General features: G+C 47.2%; 1 protein-coding gene across 1 annotated transcript in view; it reads left to right on the plus strand.

The window, feature by feature from the left end:
- The window catches only part of sox6 (SRY-box transcription factor 6), a 151,727-nt gene extending 133,441 nt beyond the window's left edge, over positions 1-18,286 (plus strand). The window contains exons 16-19 of the mRNA XM_084682643.1: positions 2,195-2,300; positions 9,685-9,858; positions 11,324-11,540; positions 12,700-18,286. Coding sequence (XP_084538769.1) covers positions 2,195-2,300; positions 9,685-9,858; positions 11,324-11,540; positions 12,700-13,003 — 801 coding nt within the window. The 3' untranslated portion in view covers positions 13,004-18,286. The remainder of the gene's footprint in view (positions 1-2,194; positions 2,301-9,684; positions 9,859-11,323; positions 11,541-12,699) is intronic.
- The last annotated feature ends 3,190 nt before the right edge of the window (positions 18,287-21,476 follow it).

Raw genomic sequence — 21,476 nt, forward strand, 5'->3', positions numbered from 1 at the left:
GAATACAGCGATGCGTCCGTCGTATCAGACGGTGCGTGGTGTCGGAGACGGCGCTCCATCTTATCTTTACAAAGCGCCCTCGGCCCAGCAGGGACCGCTGCATGTGTCATAATTAGAAAACACTTAAGTAAGCAAAGGGCCGTCACACAGGCAGCCTGTAATCACAGACCATAAGCAGGTAGTGGTTAATTGTGGATCAGAATCACTCAGATGGCCATAAATAATGGCTGCTCCTCGAAGCATGATGGTAAATTGCAGCACTCTCTCTCTATCTCTCTCTTTTTCTCTCTGTGTCTTTCTCTCTCTCTCTCTCTCTCTCTCTCTCTCTCTCTCTCTCTCTCTCTCTCTCTCTCTCTCTCTCTCTCTCTCTTCCTCTCTGTCTCTTTCGTTCTCTCCCTCTTTTTCTCCCTCTCCCTTTTGCTGTCTGACACGCACCCATGCTCTTTCTCATCTCTTTTCTTTTTGACATGTTTTTCTTGGATAAATGAAAAGACTTGCGTAATCTAATGGAGTAAGAATATCTTCAATTTCTACGTGTGCCACACTTTTCAGACCTTCTTGGCCAAGCAGAAGAGAACTACAAGAAAAAGCATAACACACTTTGTAGTACTTAGGCTGTAAATTGCTTTGTGTGTAATTCTATTTTCCTTTGAGATTATGGAACTCACGAGCCACTCTCAAAACGTATCATTTCAACATCTGCCCAGACGTGCATTGAAAAAGATGTTATTCATCCTCCACTGAATCGAGCACAATATCTCTTGTAAGAAAGGCTCGACGCAGGCTCCCACTGCAAACAAACAAAACCCGCCCGCACCCGGACAACAGTGGAGCTTAAAGATTAATGTGTGCGTTGGTGTCGGTGTCTGTGTGTGTGGCAGGGGAGCTGTTAGCATTGTGTAGGGACCTCACCTGAGGATCTGCTCGCTCTGCGTGTGATAGGCAGGCTCAGAAAAGACGGAGGAGGAGGAGGGAGGGAGGGAGGGAGGGAGGGAGGGAGGGAGGGAGGGAGGGAGGGAGGGAGGGAGGGAGGGAGGGAGGGAGGGAGGGAGGGAGGGAGGGAGGGAGGGAGGGAGGGAGGGAGGGAGGGAGGGAGGGAGGGAGGGAGGGAGGGAGGGAGGGAGGGAGGGAGGGAGGGAGGGAGGGGAGCGAGAGAGAGAGAGGAAACAAGGGAGGGTGGGGGTGGGGGGGGGGACTGACAGAGAGCACCTTTTTGGCAGTGATTGAATGCTCACCCTGGGAGTAAAACAAATGCTCCGGTCTGAATCGCGGCAGTGTGCCTGCTTTTAGTGTCTTCCAGGCGAATCCGAGGGGGAGAGATTATTTGTATCATGCAGAGTCAAAGTGTCCATCTCCTACTTGAGTCTTTAGAGGGGAAGACAGCCCTGTGCTAATGCCCTGCACATTCACTCTGGATCTAGGTCAGTTAACAATGGAGCAAGCAGCAGTCGGTACTCTCCCCCTGCATAATACATTAAGTGTAATGTGCAGCAACTATTCAGACAGGCCCCGAAAGCTGTTATTTTATTCTGTAAATGCACACGGACATGACATTTAATATTGTCACCGAGCGCTGAATGACAGGGTTTCATTGTGCCTGCAGTACAACATGATGCCAAGTTTAATCTGAGCATGAAAGCTACATGACAAAAGGGAGAAAACACGGTGTGTTCTCCAAAGCATGAACCCTGAATAAATGATGGGCTCTGAACTCCGCCGCACTCCAGACAAGAGGAGCAGGGAGGGAGGGAGGGAGGGAGCGGAGGGAGGGAGGGGAGGTGCGCTACTGTACGGAGGGAGAAGATTACGGAAGGGAAATGGGAACGCTGCGGAGAGGGCCTTGGCCCCATTGTGCGTTTAGGATCACAAAGTACTCCTCTGTAAATCTATTTACTGACCCCCCCTGGCTCCAACTGTCTCCTCACATCCTGCCTGGCATTATGGCCGATTCTGAATGAGACGTGGACAGTGACAATGCAGCATTCAGTTCACCTTACAATAGGAGGACATCTTGCATTTATCAAAGACGTTTACAGATTTTCCCGGGATTCATGCTTCTTTGAAACGATTGATTAGTACGTTGTACAGACATGAAAAGATTGACAGCAGTGATAGAAAACTGCACGCTGTATGGGTGATGTGTTTTTGTTGTTGGTCAGACTGAGAATGTGGTTCCTCTGGTTGTCCCCCGCAGGAGAGGGCTCACTTTGAGAGTCTTGGTCATCACCTTGGCAAACTGGGAGAGGAAGCCAAGATTGGACACAGAGTTATCGACCTCACCAGGCCAGAGGATCTGGACGGTAAGTCACGTCTCATATTTTCGTCCCCTTCCTTCCCGATATTTCCCCCATTATTTCTCGATTTGCATCGCTTATTCCGCTTCTTTTTAGCCTTTTGCTTTTCTTTTTTTTTTTGTTCCTCTTCACAAACGGTGTGCCATCAAAGCGGTGAGGGGAGACTAGCAGGACTCCTCGAACCGTCTGGATTCCTCCTAGAGCTCTGTGTGTGTCTAAACGGAGCAGAGAGAGGGTAGAGGGCTGGCACAGGGAGAGGCGTGTGTGTGTGTGTACGCGCGGGTGTGTGTGTGTGTGTGTGTCAGCTTCTTGAAAGCGCCCGCCGCTCCCTGGTTTTCACAGGTAGGTGAGCAGAGGACAGGGTGCCTGACGACAATGCTGGCCTTTCTCCAGCCTCTCCGGCCCCGATGCTCTGCTTGTTTGAGGTCCTGGCCACCGGGGTGTAAATTCGGGTAGCACCAGTGTGACAACGCGTCATCTGCCTTTGTGGCTCTGGAGCACAAACAGCGCAGAAGGACGCTTCGCTGCGCCAATGTTTGTCTGACGCAAATATTTGTGGCAGTTTCCATGGTACTTGAGAGCCAAGGCAGGGGGAGGGAAACGGATCTGACTCACCTTTCATGGCTGAGGGAGGCGGCGATGGAGGGCTAGATATTTCTCAGGACAATGCAAGCCATCGCCGCTCTTGGATTACTGAGCATTTCCCACCGGGCAGTAAGTGCCACAAAAAACACGTAAACATAATTAGAGCACACTTTTTTATCCACACGGCGGCCCGACGGCTCACATAAACCTACTTGTTTACCAACTTGAAGCCAGGAGCTCAATTATTTATCATGTCTGCTTTTCACATCACACCCATACAGTAAGTGGTGGATGAGAGGTGCAGTTTGTGGCCGTAGGGAGTTCGTTCCCATGTCAGCCTCCACTGCAGACCCTGTCCCTGCCCTCCTGGCCTCAGATGTTCTGGAGGTCCCCTGCCCCCCAGTGGGAATCTTCTCTCTGTGGCCACTGTGGAGTCGGGACAGGAGCGGGGCGTGCACCAGCCCAGTCGACGAGGCTCATTTGTGCCCTTTTATGTCCTGCGCGGGGCCAAGGGAAAGGCTAGCGCCAGACGCCGCTCCGCAGCCCATTCCCAGCGGGTTGTGGATTAGGGGCAGACGGAGGGGAGAGGAGAGCAGAGTGGAGGAGAGGAGAGGAGAGGAGAGGAGAGGAGAGGAGAGGAGAGGAGAGGAGAGGAGAGGAGAGGAGAGGAGAGGAGAGGAGAAGTGGAAGGGACAGGAGAGCAGAGTGGAGGGGAGGGGAAAAGAGGGAGGAAGGGGGGGGGAGGGGAGGGAGGAAGGGAGAGGAGAGCAGAAGAGGGGAGAGGGAAGTGGGAGAGGAGAGGAGTGGAGAGGCAGGGGACCACAGAGGTCTTCTTCCCAGAGGGAGAGAGCTGTGGCTGGGAGCCAGGCTACTGCACATAGCTCACCACACACTCATCATTTCATCTCTCTCCACAAATATATCTGTCTGCCTATCCGTATGTCTGTCTCTGTTTCAACACCCACATGATTCATGGACAGTTTTACGGTGATGCACATAAAAGACACACATTAAAAGTATCTTACTGGTGATACCTGTAAAGGTTGTAAATCTGAATACACCTGGTTTTAAAACTTTGTTTTCAAACCCAAATTCCCCCAAATAATTCCTCAATCTGTGTAAATGGTACAAGTTGTAAATGGTATGTACAAGAAACAAAGATCAAATCATTTACAAGGGTAGGCATTTTAGAGGTGGGGATTCAGTGAACATTAGGAAACATCCCAAACATTCTGCAAAGTTTACTCTCCTTTTCCAAGTCAACTCTTTGCAGAGAAGCCGACACCCACAGGGGAAAGCAGCGTTCATTAGAAAGCAGCCACCTCAGCACCCAGTGCCCCGGCAGCAATTACAGAGACACCTTGTTGCTTTCCGACCAGAGGGGAATTTACTGAACATATCTCCCTACACCTCAGCAGGCGGCGAGGGGAGGGTGTGGGCGTGGGTGTGGAGCAGGGCACCTACAAAACAAACCAGCGGCATTGAGTAGCCCCACTATACAGCGAAGCCCTGTCATCACAGGAGTTCACAGAAAGCTTTAGGATCCTTAAGCTAATATTTGCAAAGCATGCAGCAACCGAATTAACAGCTGCCAAAGTTCTAACGAGGGCCATTGGAAAACAGTGGCGCGGGTGTATGGAAATAGATAGAATTTCCTTCATTTCGCAAAAGCCACCAGCCACATGCAGTGGCCCACCGCAAACGTCATTAGGTCTTTCTAAGCTCAGATGAAAAACATTAACAAATACCACAAAAGGCCTCGGCCCAGCCCCCTTTGTTCATTCACATATGGCGGCGCGGAGGGTTGTGTGCATGGCGCTGGGGTCGCTGGTGTGTTTGTCTAAAGCGCCCCCGTCACCGAAGGTCCTGGGAGAGAACAAAGGGGGCGTTGAAAGATGCAGGGAGGCAGGAAACCCCGTTCATCTGGAGACACACTACGACAATATCAGCCAAAGTGGAACAAGGTGGTCTGGAGAGAGGAGACCAGGCCAAGTCGTCGTGCCGGAGAGAATGTGAGGAGGAACGGCGTGGTATCCTTGCCGAACAACAGCCCGACATGGACTCTCTGCTTATGTTGGTGCTGGTAGCTCAGAGCTGTTGTGAAGTTTACGATGAGATGATTGTTTGGAAAGAAGGCATGTTTTTTTTGTTTGTTGTTTTGCTTGCAAGCAGAGGCCATGGGAATAACAGGCTGACTTTACTGCCTGGGAGATTCCCAGCGCAGCCTGGCGTCTCTACAGTAGGTGCCCGAAGGCACAGGAACACAGCAATAAAAACAATAGCAGCATAGATCACCATGATCAATCAGCATGCCTCTTTGATGTCAGCTAAATTCCCCAAACAATGAAACAAATCATGTTTTTGTTCATAAATAATTCGAAAAGCATGAATGTACTGTAAAAAATATCCATGAACAATGACTGACCCACATTAATGTTGTATTTAACATATGTACATGGCTGCTATGGCTGTATTGCGTGCCAGAGAGTGCACAGACACAACATGTCAGGCCAGGTCACTTGTTATTGATTCATTCTAGTCGACAGTAGTGAGGTGTAAAAAGGAATGCTCCACTTAAGTGTCATGGCATGCCACAGAACACACTGGAGACAAAAGCATGAGCTATAGCCTGCAAGTGCAAACATGCCAGTCATTTGTTCCCACACACACACCACACCACACACACACACCACACCGAATGCAGAATTCAAAGCATCCAACATGGTAGAAGAAGAAGCGATGGCAGGGATTGGCGTGTTAAAGAAGGGCTTTGTCCACTTGTCATTTCTAATAGTTTCATTAGCAGCCGGCTAGCTGGTCTGTGTGGCTGTAAATGAGAGCACAGAGCGCTCCGTGTCATAACAGTCCACACACATTCATCTGGGCTGATCCTTGTTCTCTGGAGCGTCCCTATTGTCAGCAGTAAATCCCTGCAGTCAGAGGTGTGTGGTTGGATCCCACAGGGGAGGGCTTGGAAGCGTGGTGTGATCGCTGCCTCCTCTCTGAGGCCCGTCCTCCTGAGCAGATTCCTGGGTGACACTCGCCGTGTGTGCCCTCGGGAACAAAGCCTGGGACAGAGCCGGGGAGAGAGGGGAGGCCAGGGTGGGGGGCGGGTCATGGGGCGGGACAACCCTCTGGCTCCTCCTCTGTGCGCCCGGTCGAGTTGGAGCTTGCAGCACACAGGTGTGAAGGGGTTGCCGAGCTTCATCTTCCTCACACTGGTCTTACCGCTCTGCCGTTGTCTCTCTCGCCATCTCCCTGCTGTCGGCCTCACTGCCTCCCTCCCTGCTTCTCCTTTCTGCCCTTTCCCTGGCCCCTTCTCCACCTGCATTTACTCACCTGCCCTCCTTCCCTCTCCACCATCCCTCATTCTCATATTCTCATTCTCTCTCTCTCTCTGTCTCTCTCTCTCTCTCTCTCTCTCTCTCTCTCTCTCTCTCTCTCTCTCTCTTTCTCTCTCTCTCTCTCCCTCCCTCTCTGTAATTCATGCTGCTCATCCACTGTGTCTACAGGAGAGACAAATTAAAAGGAGATTCTCATATCGCTCCGTCACATTGAGCTACAGGCCTCATGAATCACAATAAATTCTATTAAGCAGCCATCGCCTGTTTCTCCCTTTCTCCCCCTCCCTGGCCTCCACCGGGGGGGCTGCCCCTGTCACAGCTAAGCATCTGTATTTATTTACACAATCACACACCTAACTAACTGCTTCCGAAACAGCTTGCTCCCAAAAACATCAATTAATGCTCATTTGTAAATGTCGGAACAGGCCTTGCGCCTTGTTTGTGGAGTGAGTAAGATAAACAATATTGTCTTAAACTGCCGTTTCATGTTGTAACTCGGGGGTGATGGACGTGGAACTGTCTTGGTCTACTGGCTCTGACGGAAGCGCATCATGGTCACCCAGAGGCTGGTAGAGACAGCAGGCCACAGGGGCAGCGGGAGCGCACCTCCAGGCTCTCCCCGCGTCCCGAGAAGGGGGCCCCAGACAGGGAGGAGGCGTCCACACGGCCCCGACGGGACGTCCCACGCGGCGCTGTGTGCCGCCCCTCCCGCGGGTCCTAACCCCTGCCCGTGACGGAGACGGATGCAGCCGCGTTCGTGGGCTGCTGGAGCAGATAAGAGCGGGAAGACAGGCTTTTCTTCCTCGTCCCCCAACCCCGTCCCCCCCCCCAGCCCTCCGTCACACGATCCAGGGACCATGTCTAATGGACTTGACTGTTGCTGCGTTTCCCGTCGTCGGAGGAGGACCGGGGCGACAGGCGCGCGGGTCGCCTCGACCCCCTCCTCGTAAGATGCTCACCTCTGCCCGCGTGCGTGCATGCCAGTATATAAATTGCTGAATCAGTGTCAGTGCCGGAGTAATGGCGAGGGGGGCATCGTAAATTAGAGCGAGCGATCCCGGGGGCGCAGACACTGGCTGTCGTATCTGAGTGAGCGGCGCTCCCCTGGCCTAATGAATACCTTCATCTGGGCGGGCAGTCAGCAGATTGGCCCGCGTTGATGGATACTGTCAGCCCCACCGCCACCCTACATTTCATTGCACAATAAACATGGCTGTCAAAGCCAAACAAAGTGAAATCAATTCATCCTGTACGGTGAGTGCGTGCTAAATGAAATGAATGTACTGTGGGGGGATCGGTGGCTGCAAAGCCAGTGTATTATTCCTGAACCCCCTAATGGTTTGAAGCGGTATGGGATGAAAACGACGGGGCAAGGGGACAGTGTACAGGTATGACCGTCTGTGGTCCTGTGGTTGAGAGGCTGGAGGACAGGTCGGGAAAGAGGGGAGGGCTCCGCTGAGGCGAATCAGTCCCCCCCGGGACTCGGACCGTGTGAGCAGTGTGTGGAGTACACGGGAGGAGAGGAGGACGAGAGAGGGGAGGTGGGGTGGGGTGGGGTGGGGTGGGTGGGCTAACCGTCAGAGCGCTGATGGGACTGAAGCTCTGGGTCTCTCCTCGTCTCCTCTGACGGAAGCTAAATGAAGGGAAGTGAGTCCCCCTGTGCCCTGCTTGATGCAGTGTGACTGTGCGAGGAGGCAAATTACACTGCCCCCCCCCCCCCCCCAGATAAAGGCCCGTCTCCCCGGATCAGAAATGTGTCTGTGCGACTGTTAAACATGAGGTGGTGTAAATGGATAGGGAGACCCTGAGTGCCCGGCAGGGGCCCGGGGAGAATGGGGCCTCCTGCTGGATGGACGAACCCCAGCCTGACTCCCTCTGAGCCCCATCCGAGCCCCAAGCGAGGCCCAGGCCTCACCCCTGGAGATCAGACCTATCAGGCCTCCACCTCCACGGGACCTCCATGCCCCTTATCAGTCAGGACATGGCTGTCTCTCCTCAGCACAGCAGGGAGACCTAGGGCAGCGTGTGTGTGTGTGTGTTACCCACTGTGCCACTTGCAGTAACAGACTCAGGGAGATAGTTCCAGACCTGCTTTTCTAAAGTTGAGTCTTCAAACCCCTTCCTGTCTCACTCAAGGCAGCCTCTTCCTCCTCCCTCTTCCTTCTCAGAGCTGCAGTGGAGGGGGTTTGTGGGTTAGCGGATTCATCCCTCTGTAGCACTGCGCTCCATTACTCATTAAGAGTTTGATTTTGTTTATCAACTGAAATAATAATAGAAATCAAACCGCAGGTAACGTGTGCCAAGACGGCTGGTGGAGGATCCAAATGAGAACACTTCACATGTGGATGATGAAATATGCATGAGCCATCCCAAGCTTTCTTTTCCAGATTTTACATCATTAAAGATGTATCATAGCATATGGAAAGCTTTTTTTTGTCTTATTTTTCAAGCCTTGTTTATCAACATGTTTTTGTTTGTTGAAATATTCATACGGCTTTTATTTAATTCTTTCACATCTTACATATAAAAGGAGGCAAATGCGCATGCAAACAGAAATCATTATCAGTCTGATATACAGTTTAATACGGAGGGAGACTCTCACATGCTGATTGTGAATGGCCTGATTGAGAAACAGCACTTGGCTGCTGCACACGCTCATCTCACACTGTTGGTGTGTGTGTGTGTGTGTGTGTGTGTGTGCGTGCGTGCGGGCATGCGTGTATGTTTTTGCATGTACACACTTGTGTGTTAAATCGTTCTGTGTTTTATTAGGATGTTTTATTAGGAGTTTGGCAGACTTGCTCCCCTCCTTGATTTATTTTTCTTATGAGAACTTCCTCACACTATTTGTTATTTAAGTTGGCACCACTTTGCGTTTCATAGAAACTTTCTTTACATCAGTTTGAAATGTATGTGGGCTGAAAATAGTAGCGTGGAATACATGCAGAGACCCAGACAAACATATTTAACAGCCATTTAAGCCAAGGTCATTTTCTTTTGGTTCTGCATTGATATTTGATTCTGCAGGAGTCCATCGTTGACGGAATACCTTTACAATGGTCCCTTGTTCTCCATGCAGAACATGGAGTGGCAGGCCAGCCTGCTCGATGGTAGAGGGGGCCCAGGGTCTCCATGCAGAACATGGAGTGGCAGGCCAGCCTGCTCCATGGTAGAGGGGGCCCAGGGTCTCCATGCAGAACATGGAGTGGCAGGCCAGCCTGCTCCATGGTAGAGGGGGCCCAGGGTCTCCACCCCCCTCACCAGGAGCTGTGTCCAGCTCTGGGCCCCTGGCAGCCCCTATGGGGACAGGGGATAGAGATGTGCTGGACTGTGGTAGTTGTTTACCAGCTTCCCTTTGCTCTCTCTTCTTGTTCTTCTCCTGCTTCTCGTTGTGGTGTGTCCTGGGAGAAAAATAACTGCTCCAGAAATCAACCCTTGTCTCTGTTGTTCTTGGCCAACAGGGGGCGCCAGCACTGCCGAGGCCCGGGTCTACAGGGAGTCGCGAGGCAGGAACACCAACGAGCCCCACATCAAGCGGCCGATGAACGCTTTCATGGTGTGGGCCAAGGATGAGCGGCGCAAGATCTTGCAGGCCTTCCCAGACATGCACAACTCCAACATCAGCAAGATCCTGGGTAAAACATCCTGTCCCTTCTCTGAGCCTACCATAACAGTGTCCATGTATAGCGCGAGTCTGTCTGCCTTCCTGTGTTAGGTTCGTTTGGCCTTGGTTTTCCAAATCAAACACAGAAAAGCAGCCGCGATCGAGATTCTGATTTAGAAATACTTTTTAAGTCACAGAAATGTGTCTGTAGTGGATATGTCAAGGATTACCTCAGCCAATGGACCGGTGAATGGGCACATTATAAAAATTGATTTGAACCATTTTCCTTGTGAAAATAATAGTATTTTTTGTTATGTTTGCTGCGCAATTGAATTTGATCTACTGCATTACACATATAAAATGGGTATCCAATAATGCCTTCCATTTTGAAGTAGCGGTGCCCTCCCAAGCATTCTCCATTTCCCACAAATCCCTCCTCAGCTGGACATAAACACTGGGCTGTTTGGCTGTTGGCAACAGTGATAAACGTGTAGTGTTTAAACCTCCATATTGATAAAAAAGAAGAAACAGAACGGCATTCATGAAACACTGTGACACTGTGTGGCGGAGCAACAGGCTTGGAGAATCAAACCCACCACTGTTCAGGAAGAGAGAGCCCACCTACAACCTCTCAGTGATAGGTTCAACATATTTGTTTTTTTCTTTCCCTTTAAAAAAAAGAAAAGTCTAGTTCCCTCCACCTCAACCTTCTCAACCAGAAACTGTGCTCCCACTGGAACCTCAAGCAATTCAATCTCTTAACGACTTTTTGCTCTTTTCGAGAGGTTAATTAATCCGGAGTGCTCTAATGTCAGCCCACCGTGGTTAATACCTGTCTCTGTGTACGTAAACATCTGTACTGTGCTCTGAGGGGAGGGTGGGGGGAGGCGGGGGGGGGGGGGGGTAAACGCAAGGCTCTTGTCTGATTGGTCACGGTGGCTCAATCAGCGCTGGCACTCAGAAGGATTTACCACACGTCACCGGCGTCAGTGTTTGTCATGAAAAATGACGGCGGGTAAATGGGTCTCGTCCCCTCAGCGCCCAGAGTCTATAGATCAGGGCTGTTAAAGGTGCCGTCAGCCAGGGGCTGGACTCAGCGGAGAGCTAGCAGTATTTACTGGCCTGGTGCTGTTTCTGTTCTCACTCCCAGCTTGAACCTGTCCAGCCTCACCACCAGTCAGCCCTCAGATACTGGCTTTATTGGGATTATAAAATGATAGAGCAGACACAAAATGTCTATACTGACAGTTTTATCAGTTGTAAATCGAAAGGGGCTAATATAACTTTAAAGAAATATACATGCAAATTTCGAAGAATGAAATCACATTTTCGAAAGCATTCGGTTAATTCTATCACACAAAACATTCATTTTAGGAACCACAACTTGAGCAGGATCGAATCTGACGTACTGCGTATGACATCTCTGCCATCTCTGACATCTCTGTGTGGCCTTCTTCACATGCCTGACAGCACATTTGTTGACGTGTGTTCCGCAGGCTCCCGCTGGAAATCCATGTCCAACCAGGAGAAGCAGCCGTACTACGAGGAGCAAGCTCGCCTGAGCAAGATCCACCTGGAGAAGTACCCCAACTACAAGTACAAGCCCCGGCCCAAGAGGACCTGCATCATCGATGGGAAGAAGCTACGCATCGGCGAGTACAAGCAGATGATGCGCTCGCGGCGGCAGGAGATGAGGCAGTTCTTCACTGTGGGGTAGGTGCACAGTGAAGAACGCCGCAGCTAGAGCAGCTCAGGCGCGACACACACAAACACACCCACACACACTCACACACACACTCTCTCTCCCACGCATGCACGCCGAGAAGCACAGATTTCCCCTGAAGGAAATCCCCACGCATACTCGAATTTGCGTGACTCGCCCACGGTGTGTCTGGCCCGATTGAAATAGCAAACATGACCCTCCAATCATTCTGATGACTTAAATACCTACCTCATTTTGGACGGTGAAACCTGTGCCTCTCGTCCCCCGATGATTATTCAACCTGTTAACGCAGTCTCGTCTTCCCCGGGCAAGTCGCGTGCTCCTCGCTCGCGCTGTGACGGCGTCACCTTCCTCCCACTTGCACGGTGGCACTGTGACACACGTCCACTCTTGCCGTCAAGTGGTTTTTAATAGCAGCGATCTATCAATCTAAGACAATAGCTGGCAGCGAGCACAGAAGGACATGCAGACATTATTACAGGGTATAAAACATAAGTATAGATTTACAGAGGGGCCGCAGGGCAGCAGACGGGAGCGCGGCTCCCTAATTTACTGCGTGTGGTCAGCGAGCAGAAGCCCTCTCCAGGTGTTCCCCCGTCAGCCGTAAGACAGACGATTGCTGGAGGATCAATCAGGACGCGCAGCACCAGAGCCGACTCTGCTAACCACCAATTGGCTTTATGTCACTAATAAAGAGGCTACCGTTGTTGAACGTCCCGAGACGAATCCTGTCGAGAGATCCCTCTCCCGCCCCCCCAAATGGTTTTAGCAGAGCCGCTGGCTGAGCGCACACCTCTGCGGTGAACACTTAATCCAGCCCTCTTAGCTCGAGTGCTGAAATGGAGGCGTCCTTAGTGGGGAGGCACGCACACGGGCCGCATTCTTTCCATTTGCTCATCCCACCAGCGTGTGGTCATCAGTGTTTTGCTGTCAGCATAGTTGTGGGGACGTTTCTTGTTCATTAGATGCTGTAAAATCATGACCTGAGAGTTTGCTACATCGTGGTAATTGAAGGGGTTCAGATGGTCTGACTTTATCTCTCTTCGTCTCCCTCCCTCCTCCTATGTTTTCTCTCTCCCTCTCCCTCCCTCCCTGTCTCTCTCTCTCTGTCTCTCTCCCTCTCTCTCTCCCTCTCTCTCTCCTCAACAGGCAACAGCCGCAGATCCCCATCAGTACCAGCGCCGGTGTGGTCTACCCTGGGGCCATAACCATGGCAACCACCACGCCCTCCCCCCACATGACGTCCGAGTGTTCCAGTGCCTCGGCCAGCCCCGAGCCCACCATCCCCGTCATCCAGAGCACCTACAACATGAAGCTAGAGCCCAGCGCCATGGTCAACACCGAGGCCGTCAACGGAGAGGACGAGATGGACATATACGAGGAGTTTGAGGACGAGCCCAAATCGGACTACAGCAGTGAGACTGAGACACAGGAGCCCGTGAGCGTCAACTGAAGCTTTGCCAAGTTGAGAGCCACACACACACACACACACACTAGCGTGCAAACACACAGACTCTTACTGGATAGAGCCCAGAGGGAAAGACTCGTCTGAATGAGGAGGAATAGAAGAAAAAAAGAAAAGAAAAAAACGACACATCGAAACTCAAAACTGAAAAGAAAAAAAAAATCTGATGATATATCATTTAGGAGCCTGCATGCATATGTGGCTCTATCCGAATCAACAGCTATTGGTCTTAAATGTTTCTTACAGTGTGTGAAGCTGTTTTGGTTGTGTTAAGTTTGGATTTGTTTTTTTTTTTATTATCTCATCGTTTAATTTTGTGTTTTGATCATGAACATTTGAACAATTAGGTCATTGCCTATACAATTTTTGATGACAGGACTTGAAATGTAATATTTTAATATGAATCTATAATTCTTACAGTCTTACCTTTTTCTTAAGTTAGATTTTATTTTCTCTCTCTCTCACTTCAGTTAAGTCTTTTGATAGATTGCATTTCTGTTCATCATGGGAGTTATCTATTCTCACTCAGGTATGCTGTGTCAGCCAACAGCTCGTGAATGTTTTGAATCTGACTTATTTTCAACAATTGAGAAAACAAAATAACTAAGAAAATTCTTCCTTGCTCAAAGCAAAACGATTTCACAATTTGACAGAGGGAAGAATGCATAAAAACTCCTGTATCTTTATTCTTATTTACATTACTATTATTATTACAATTATTGCCCTTATTATTATTCTTGTTTTAATTACTATTATTTACAATTGAAACTAACTGTACGACTCTGTGCAGGCGTGCCATGCATTTTAGTGTTTCTTTTGTACCATCAAACACTTTCAGTTCTGAGAGAGACTGCATTGGTTGTAGACAATCTCTTGATATCGTGTTTAGTGTAAAAATCCAGGCTTTCTTTAATTCATCCCAACAAGGTCAAACTCTCAGGAATTTGCAATCAGCGTGCTGTGTCTAAAACAGGAAGTGATGCGATTGTCCTGGTGTATTTGTTTGAAATGGCAGCTCTTTGCCAGTGAGACCGATGCAGTGGCCAGCAGGACTGTGTCACCAGCCCTGTCTACAGAGAGCACTAAAAGCACTCCCCTCTAACCCCCCAGCTCTCCAACTCAAGTCTTACTCCCCAAGTTCTTAATCAGAGTGATTGTAATCAGGCCAGAATGCCAAGGGGCCAAGGGCTTCCAATCTGTGGGATTGGAACGGCAGTGAAATGCAGCTTTGGGGGCATTACAATTACAAATTGCTGTTGTACAATGTGTAGCTACAGTACATTCTGCTAAATGCTTTAGCCCCAACTTTGATGGCAACTTTTAAGTCAGTCCTAAAACAGTTTTTTTCTTCTTTTATTTGTAATCTTACTTAACTTTATCTTAAGTCTTTTTAGACATTACAAATCTTAAATTGACACGAGAAAGTCTTAAAGCAGAGTATGGCCATTGGGTTTATGCACTGTGTTGATTACTGCAGTGGTCTTAAGAGAAAGGATGTGGGATGTGGTACCATAGGTGTTTGATGGGATATTAACATAAACATGCCTTTAAGGAAAATTTCAATACATTTATCTCCTTTAATAACTATGAATATGGAATATCAAATAACACAATGTTGTCAGAAACAGCAACTATGAAATTCCCTACAAGAAAGTCTTAACTCCGTTTTTTTAAGGAGCAGGTCTGTGTTACCTTATGGAGTGCTGGTTACAGATCAGGAGCTGGCAAGGCCTCTCTGTCTCGAATCAGTCCATCTTTACAGGGCTGCAAGTCGCTCCCTCCCTGCCTTGTCCTGTCCTGACCCCTGCCCGTGGTAACCCCGACACCCAGGGGGCGCCATCTGGTTCGGAGTGGCGGGGAGCGCCTGGGAGGGATGGCTAACAATAAGAACAGGGGGACGTAGCGCTCATTGTGCTCTCCATCAAAGAGCGGGTGGTGAGGCCTCAGCCCTGGCTCCTGCCCTGGCCCAGTCACCAGGCGCTGGCGAGCAGATGGAACAAGTACATCAAGCTGTGGGGGATTATTAAAATGACTGACGAGAGGGTATCATCTCAAATACAGCATTATTAATGCATGAGCCCTGCTATTCTCCTCCCTTGCCCTTGAACCTGTCCATTTCATTTGAAGCCCAGAGGTTTCTTTATTTCTTTTTCTCTTGCTTTTTTTTAAAGCATCTAAATGACTGGTCACTGACTGTCCCAGGCCAGGCCTCCCACTGCTGGTCGCTGCATCACTCTCCCAGGTCTAATTGGTACAGATGGCTCTTTAGTCCTCTTATTATTCTCCCCCCATTCAGAGCTGGCTGTTATTGTGTTGTCAACTTTTGAAAGCGTTTATATTAAGTCTTAGAAGTTTATAATAAGCACCTCATTGTCAATTCTCATAGCTTTTTTTTCTGTTTTTCGGGGGGGTTTGTTGCTCGTTTGTTCTTGGTGTTATAAGGTACAATGCTTTTCAGGATATCCTCCTACACAGAAACTCAAACGGATTTCCCTCCAGGTGAACCTGTCTAGTATTTTCTAAGCTGTTCCTTCTGTTTGCTGGTTGATTGATCGATTGATTTGTATGAGATTTGTACATATTTTCATGACCATGCCAAACCAATTCAGTGGGCTGGTAGTAAAAAAAAGGATTGTTGATGTGACTGAAACTTGACTGCGCTTGTATAGCCAAAAAAAAGACAAAAGAAAAAAAAAGAAAACTTATATCTCGCAATGAGACAATGTTTTATAAGTGTTATAAGCACTGGATATAAATTGTATTTTTATCAATTCTGACTAATGTGAAGCTGTTGTATGAGGAAAAAACCCCTGAATGAACAAAGTCATCAGTTGATCTCATGTAGGCTCATTCTCACAGTTACCATATTGAAGTCATGTTTCTGTCTACTATTCTTTGTTTTTGTTTATTTATGCAAAGACACACATGATGAATGAAAACTTTGTTTAAGCTCCAGGTTCACCTTGGAGAGAGAGGGAGAGAGACAAAGAGAGAGAGAGAGACAGTGAACAGTAAATTCGACAGAAGGCTTGCATAGTCCCTGGTTAAATTAGGAAACACCCAACTTCACAACTGTACTGGTCTTATGTTTTGTGTTGTATATTGTATTTGAAGCTATATAGTGCAAATAGACATTTTATTGTATTTATTAGCCACTGTTGGCTCTAAAATTGTCAGTAGAACATCATAAAAGGACAATCAGAGAATTAGAATAAATCAGATGTTTAATGAATTGGAGCGCAAAAATGTTTCTTATTTTCAAATTTGCCATCTCATCATAGATTTTATTGTAAATATAACATAGAAAATAGAATTATATTTTGTTCATGAGTACTTAGTGAAGTATAAGTTATGTATTTGAATATTTTGGTTTTCTTTTCTTTTTTACATCAGTGTTTGTTCTTCAATTTCATGTTCTTAAACCTGACAAGTCACTGTACCTCATGTAGATGCTGACCATTTCTCCCTGTTGATAGAGAGCAATATTGGATCTGTAGCTGGTTAAGCCAGGTACCTCACGTGTTTCAATGATCTCCATCAGACAATTCAAGGAACTCAAAAATCGAATCAAAATTATACTGTGGATGCTCGGCTAAATTGGCTTGGGCAGGACACTTTTCATTAGAAATAATTACTTTACATGCTTAGTCGGTATTTAAATCAGGCACTTGTTTTGAGACAAAGGTTAAAATGTATTTGAGCATCAAGCACTTAATATATATTTCTTGGAATTACAGACAAATACTTCTCATGATGAAATCCATATATCATATTGTACACCCCCCTCCAGTGTGATATACTCCTGACTACCTTCAACGGTCACGTGCCAAATCTAAACTAAGTGACTGATTTCTATCACCATGCATTGTTTGCATTTACAGGTTGAAAATGTACAAAGAGTAGTAGAAAAAAAGGATAATCTTTGGAAAACACATGTGAGGTTCTTGGATTGTTTGTGCTGGAGGGATGTGCAAAAATATTTATTCATTTTGATGCGGCATGATGCAGAGCCACTAACTTGCATTCTCAATCTATAATCTTATTGTCCTTTTGTCTGTGTTGCTGATTTTCTAATAAATGTGTTCATAAGGCCTAGCCAGCCATCAGCAAACATTCTTCTTATTAGGTTCTCTATTAACCCAGCTAGGTCTCAGCCATGTAAATGCAAAATAGTTCCAACAACTGAAGACAAATGCTTGTATGCTGTTTAAACATAACTTACTGTATTTCATTTTTTCTGTCATTGAACTTTGTGATGTATATGGTGGGAATGTTCTCTGTGTTAATTTAATCAGCACAATTCACTGACATGCTGGACTGACATGCTAGCTGCTGTTCAGAAGTGTAAAATTAGCTGTTGAGGACAACTTGTGCAGTTGTCAACGGTACTTTGCTTTTTAGATTTTGTAATATGTCTCTCAAGCAACACTGTGTGTGGCTCTTCTGTCGCTTGGGCCGTTGCTGTTTTGAAATTGCTGGCAGCCTGATACAGTTTTTGGCGTCTAAATCCATTTCTTGGCAGGTACCTAGGCCCATGGCAGGTTTTTTGGGGGCGTTATTAGATAAAACGAAATAGTGTCTGTTGCTGCTTTGAAATAAGTTTTAAGTCTGAAAATGTAAATAGTTTATCATAATATCTTGTACAGTCCAGTGTAAAGTTTTGAATTGAACTTAAAAAGGTTGCCATCACATTTGTGTTCACATTCTTCTTTATACAGTACAAAAGATCAACTATTTGCTAAGGATATTATTGTTAAATGAAAAAAAAATGAAAAAAGGTACTAAAATATGTTTTATTTTGTTTTGCTTGGCTTCAAAATGTAAACCAGCAAGTCTTTGGTTTTCATGTGCAGTATTGACGTGAGGTAAACTTAAGGTGAAATAATTCTACAGTGGTATGTATGGAGAACAGTCTCCTCTGTTTGGTAGTATTAATACAGTATATCCAATCAAATACACCAGATGTGTGACACATTTAGGTGTATCTAGGCACCTCAGTTATGTGTGCAAATATCTAGGCTGTTTTCCCCACAGGAGACATTCAGGCGTATTGTAATGTAATACCATTCTGTATGTACTCAGTCCATTGATGTAACAAGGCAGTGGTAGGTTGGATAACTGCCTGTTTAAGCTCATTTACCTCAAGAGTTTTCTCCTTTTCCTTAAAAGAGTAAGAAATTGTGTGACAAAAAAAGAAAAAACCGTCTCACCATCACTCCATCTTTTGTACTGCTGTTGACACTTACAAATTAAAGAGACATTTTGTTTTAAGCTCCGAGTCATTCTTTTTTTGATGCACCCATTGTTTGTTTGCTTGGTGTCTAAAACACTGTAAAGACAATGCTCATTGAAGAAGCAGGCTGAAGGGGGAGTCGTGGTGCTAAGTGGGAGGGCTCAGACAGTCTGGTTCCAAATCACCTTAGCTATGCTGACGGATCATGCGAACCTGAGACTTCCAGTTGAGGCCCAGAGAGAGAGAGAGAGAGAGAGAGAGAGAGAGAGAGAGAGAGAGGGAGGGAGAGAGAGAGAGAGAGAGAGAGGGAGAGAGAGAGAGAGAGAGAGAGAGAGAGAGTGGGGGGTGGGAGAGAGACAGAGAAAGAGAGAGAGAGAGAGACAGAAGAGGCACTCAGGCCCTGGCTTTTAGACCAGAGGTTAGTTAGTTTGTGTCCGTGCCATCTAAAATATGGCATATCATGCCAACAGTATGCCAGGATCCACACCTGAATTACAGTAACCCTAACTCTGACTACAACGATGGCAGTCTAGGCCTGCATTGGTGCCCAGGTTGTCCTATGCTGCAATGTAACAGAGATTCAAAGTCACATTTAAAAGGGCTACTTTTGCATCTTTATTGCTGGGAATCAGAATTCTGTGTCTAACCAACACTTTTTCTTCTTCAAGTCGGAGTGAAAGCAATTGTTGGTTTTTTTCCCTCCAACCTGCTGTTTGCTGCAGTTACTTTGGAGAAGAAAAAAAAGGGCAATTTTTTTCAAATCTGGAACAGAAGCCATTTCCAAACATTTTGGAAAAACGTTTAAGGGTGTCTTTTGTTCTCTTCATCAATCATTTTTTCTTCATCTTTTACCAGAGTGCACTGTAAGCTGCCTTACCCTAGAGCATGCGTAAAAGCCACAGTTTAACGGCCGTGTGTATAATAGACGCATGTGTCAGCTCTCTCCAGCAGCAACGATCCAGCGCTAGATGGAAAATTAGACATATACCGCTGCACAATAAATCTCATAGTAATTCTCCAAGCTTGCATTACAAATAATGGCAAGGAGAAAAAAAGCCGTGAGCTTTCTGTGTATTTGTCTCTGCGTTATTGCATGTGTGTGGGTGAACAACATTAAAACCAAGCCGGGCCGGTGACATTTTAATCTTGAGTGAGAGACAATAATTTTCATTTTCTTTGGGGCCCATATTTTTCTATCTGGGATGTGCCATACTTTCCTGAGCGTGCCAGATGGGAGAGGAGGGGGGTGGTTGGAGGTCTAGTGAGGTATGGAGAGTGATGCAGCTGCTGGTAAGTGTCCTGTTTGGATGAACTGTCACAGTGTTAGTACAAAGATGTAGGTGTTTGGGCTGCAGATAATAATTAATACAGTGTTGCTGTGTTGCAGAGGCCGGGCAGCCATTTCACCACCCTGATGACTAAACACTGGATAGGATGAAGGGTGGGGGGTTGCGTCTGGAACAATATTTTACTGTTTTGGATACTCCGTCGGCCCCTGCATCCTGCGGCATGGCCACTGAGCCTAGTGAATCAGTCAGAGGGTGCCGGCTCCACAAGCACAGCTGCTATTTATCTGATTTTCTCATTAGACTTGACTCATGACTTTATTGTACTGCTTTTGGCAGAGGCGCGGCTGTGCTGAAGCATTGCTCTCCGAGAGCTGTTTGAGTACCAATCTCCCTGCAGTTGTGCAGGTACAGTACTTGTAACCTGCTCTGTCTTCATTGAGTTATATTATATATCAGTCTGTTCAACTGGCTAAACGGAGGTGATAATAAGTTCTAGGTCATTTCTGTCAGGTTATAAGCCATAACACCTGGATCTACCACACTATTTTTTGCTACACAGTGTTCATATACTCCACAAACTTTATATAAGTGACAGGGTTATGTGAGGTTGTGTTAACGTTAATTATTTCTAAAAGATAAAACCAACCATGATCCCTGATATGGCAGGTGTGATCTCGACACATCTATAAAGTCAGTATAGATATTTACACATCAGCTGGAGGCAGGTGCAGTTGAGGACCACCAGGAATTGATATTTCAGCTGCATTCCTTCACAACTCCGGCCTCCTGTTCAGATTTATCTGACATGCGTATGTACGCATGGCCCAGGCTGTCAGCCATTTTTTAATCCTTGGAGGTGAAGGACTTAAGAAATCTTGCTAATTTCACAGATGGTTTAAAATAGATTAGTGTGGGGTAGCAGCTCCCTGAGATGGCCAGGCCCACCAGGCTCCCTGTGCAGCTGCCAAAACTCTGCGCCGACGCTCGCAGTGCCTTCCAAAAGTCCAGCAAGGTTAAACTCAAACTTAAGCATCCTAATGCCCCACCTAGCTAGTGCTGTACACTGGGTCTCACCTTCATGGAGCTGCACCTCTCTTTATTCCCCTCCCTCCCTCTCTTTCTCTCTCTCTCTGGACTTCTTGTGAGAACGTTACACTTCTGACTGAGACTGTATGTGCCTCTCATTTACGATGCGCTGTATAAAGCTGCTGTGGACTGCTGAAGACTTCAAGCCAATTGCAGCTGCAATTAGTTTCCTTGCTTCCCGTTGAAAGGGGTTGCCAGCTGTTTTGTATAGCAGGAGGTGGACTTTACATTCCTCTGAGTGTCCACAGGCTGTGGGTTAGTTTCTCTTCAAGAGATCTGTAAGAAATCACTAAAAGGACCCCAAAAACTGACAAAAACCCCACAAAAAAGCAAACCAGCTCTTTTGTGTTTTTGTTTTTTCCCAAAAATGTCTGCATCCAGTATTATTTAAAAACTTGTTTGCAGATTTTTTTGAGTGTTTACACAGGCAAAGTTCAGAGTACATTTACTCATCCCCCCTTAAGTTTGCTATGAAAACAATGGTGTCAGTAGAAAGGGCTTCACATTGAAATGAATGAGTCCCCTGCTTCGCCACCAAGGCCATCTTTAATTGTATAACTTCTGTCCTCCCCCATCAATCGTTCGGTGCAGCGTGTCCACAAGCCAAGTCTCTGTGAGGGAGAATAGAGGCAGAATGAAAGCAGCAGTCGGCTGGTGTGCTGGCTAGGCCGAGCCAAGCCTGCTGCTAAAGCCGGGCCCAGTCCGAGCAGGCCAGACACAACTCTGGCCCAGCTCAAAGGGCCCAGCTTGGAGTTAATGTGGAAACACAATGGAACGGCTTGAAAAACTCTACATGGTTTTGTTGGACTTGTCATTTCCCGGTGCATAGCTGTGAGGAGAGCCTAGGAACCAT

Source organism: Hypomesus nipponensis, chromosome 19 (assembly GCF_054491055.1).
Source record: "Hypomesus nipponensis isolate SF chromosome 19, ASM5449105v1, whole genome shotgun sequence".
Taxonomy (NCBI): Eukaryota; Metazoa; Chordata; class Actinopteri; order Osmeriformes; family Osmeridae; genus Hypomesus; species Hypomesus nipponensis.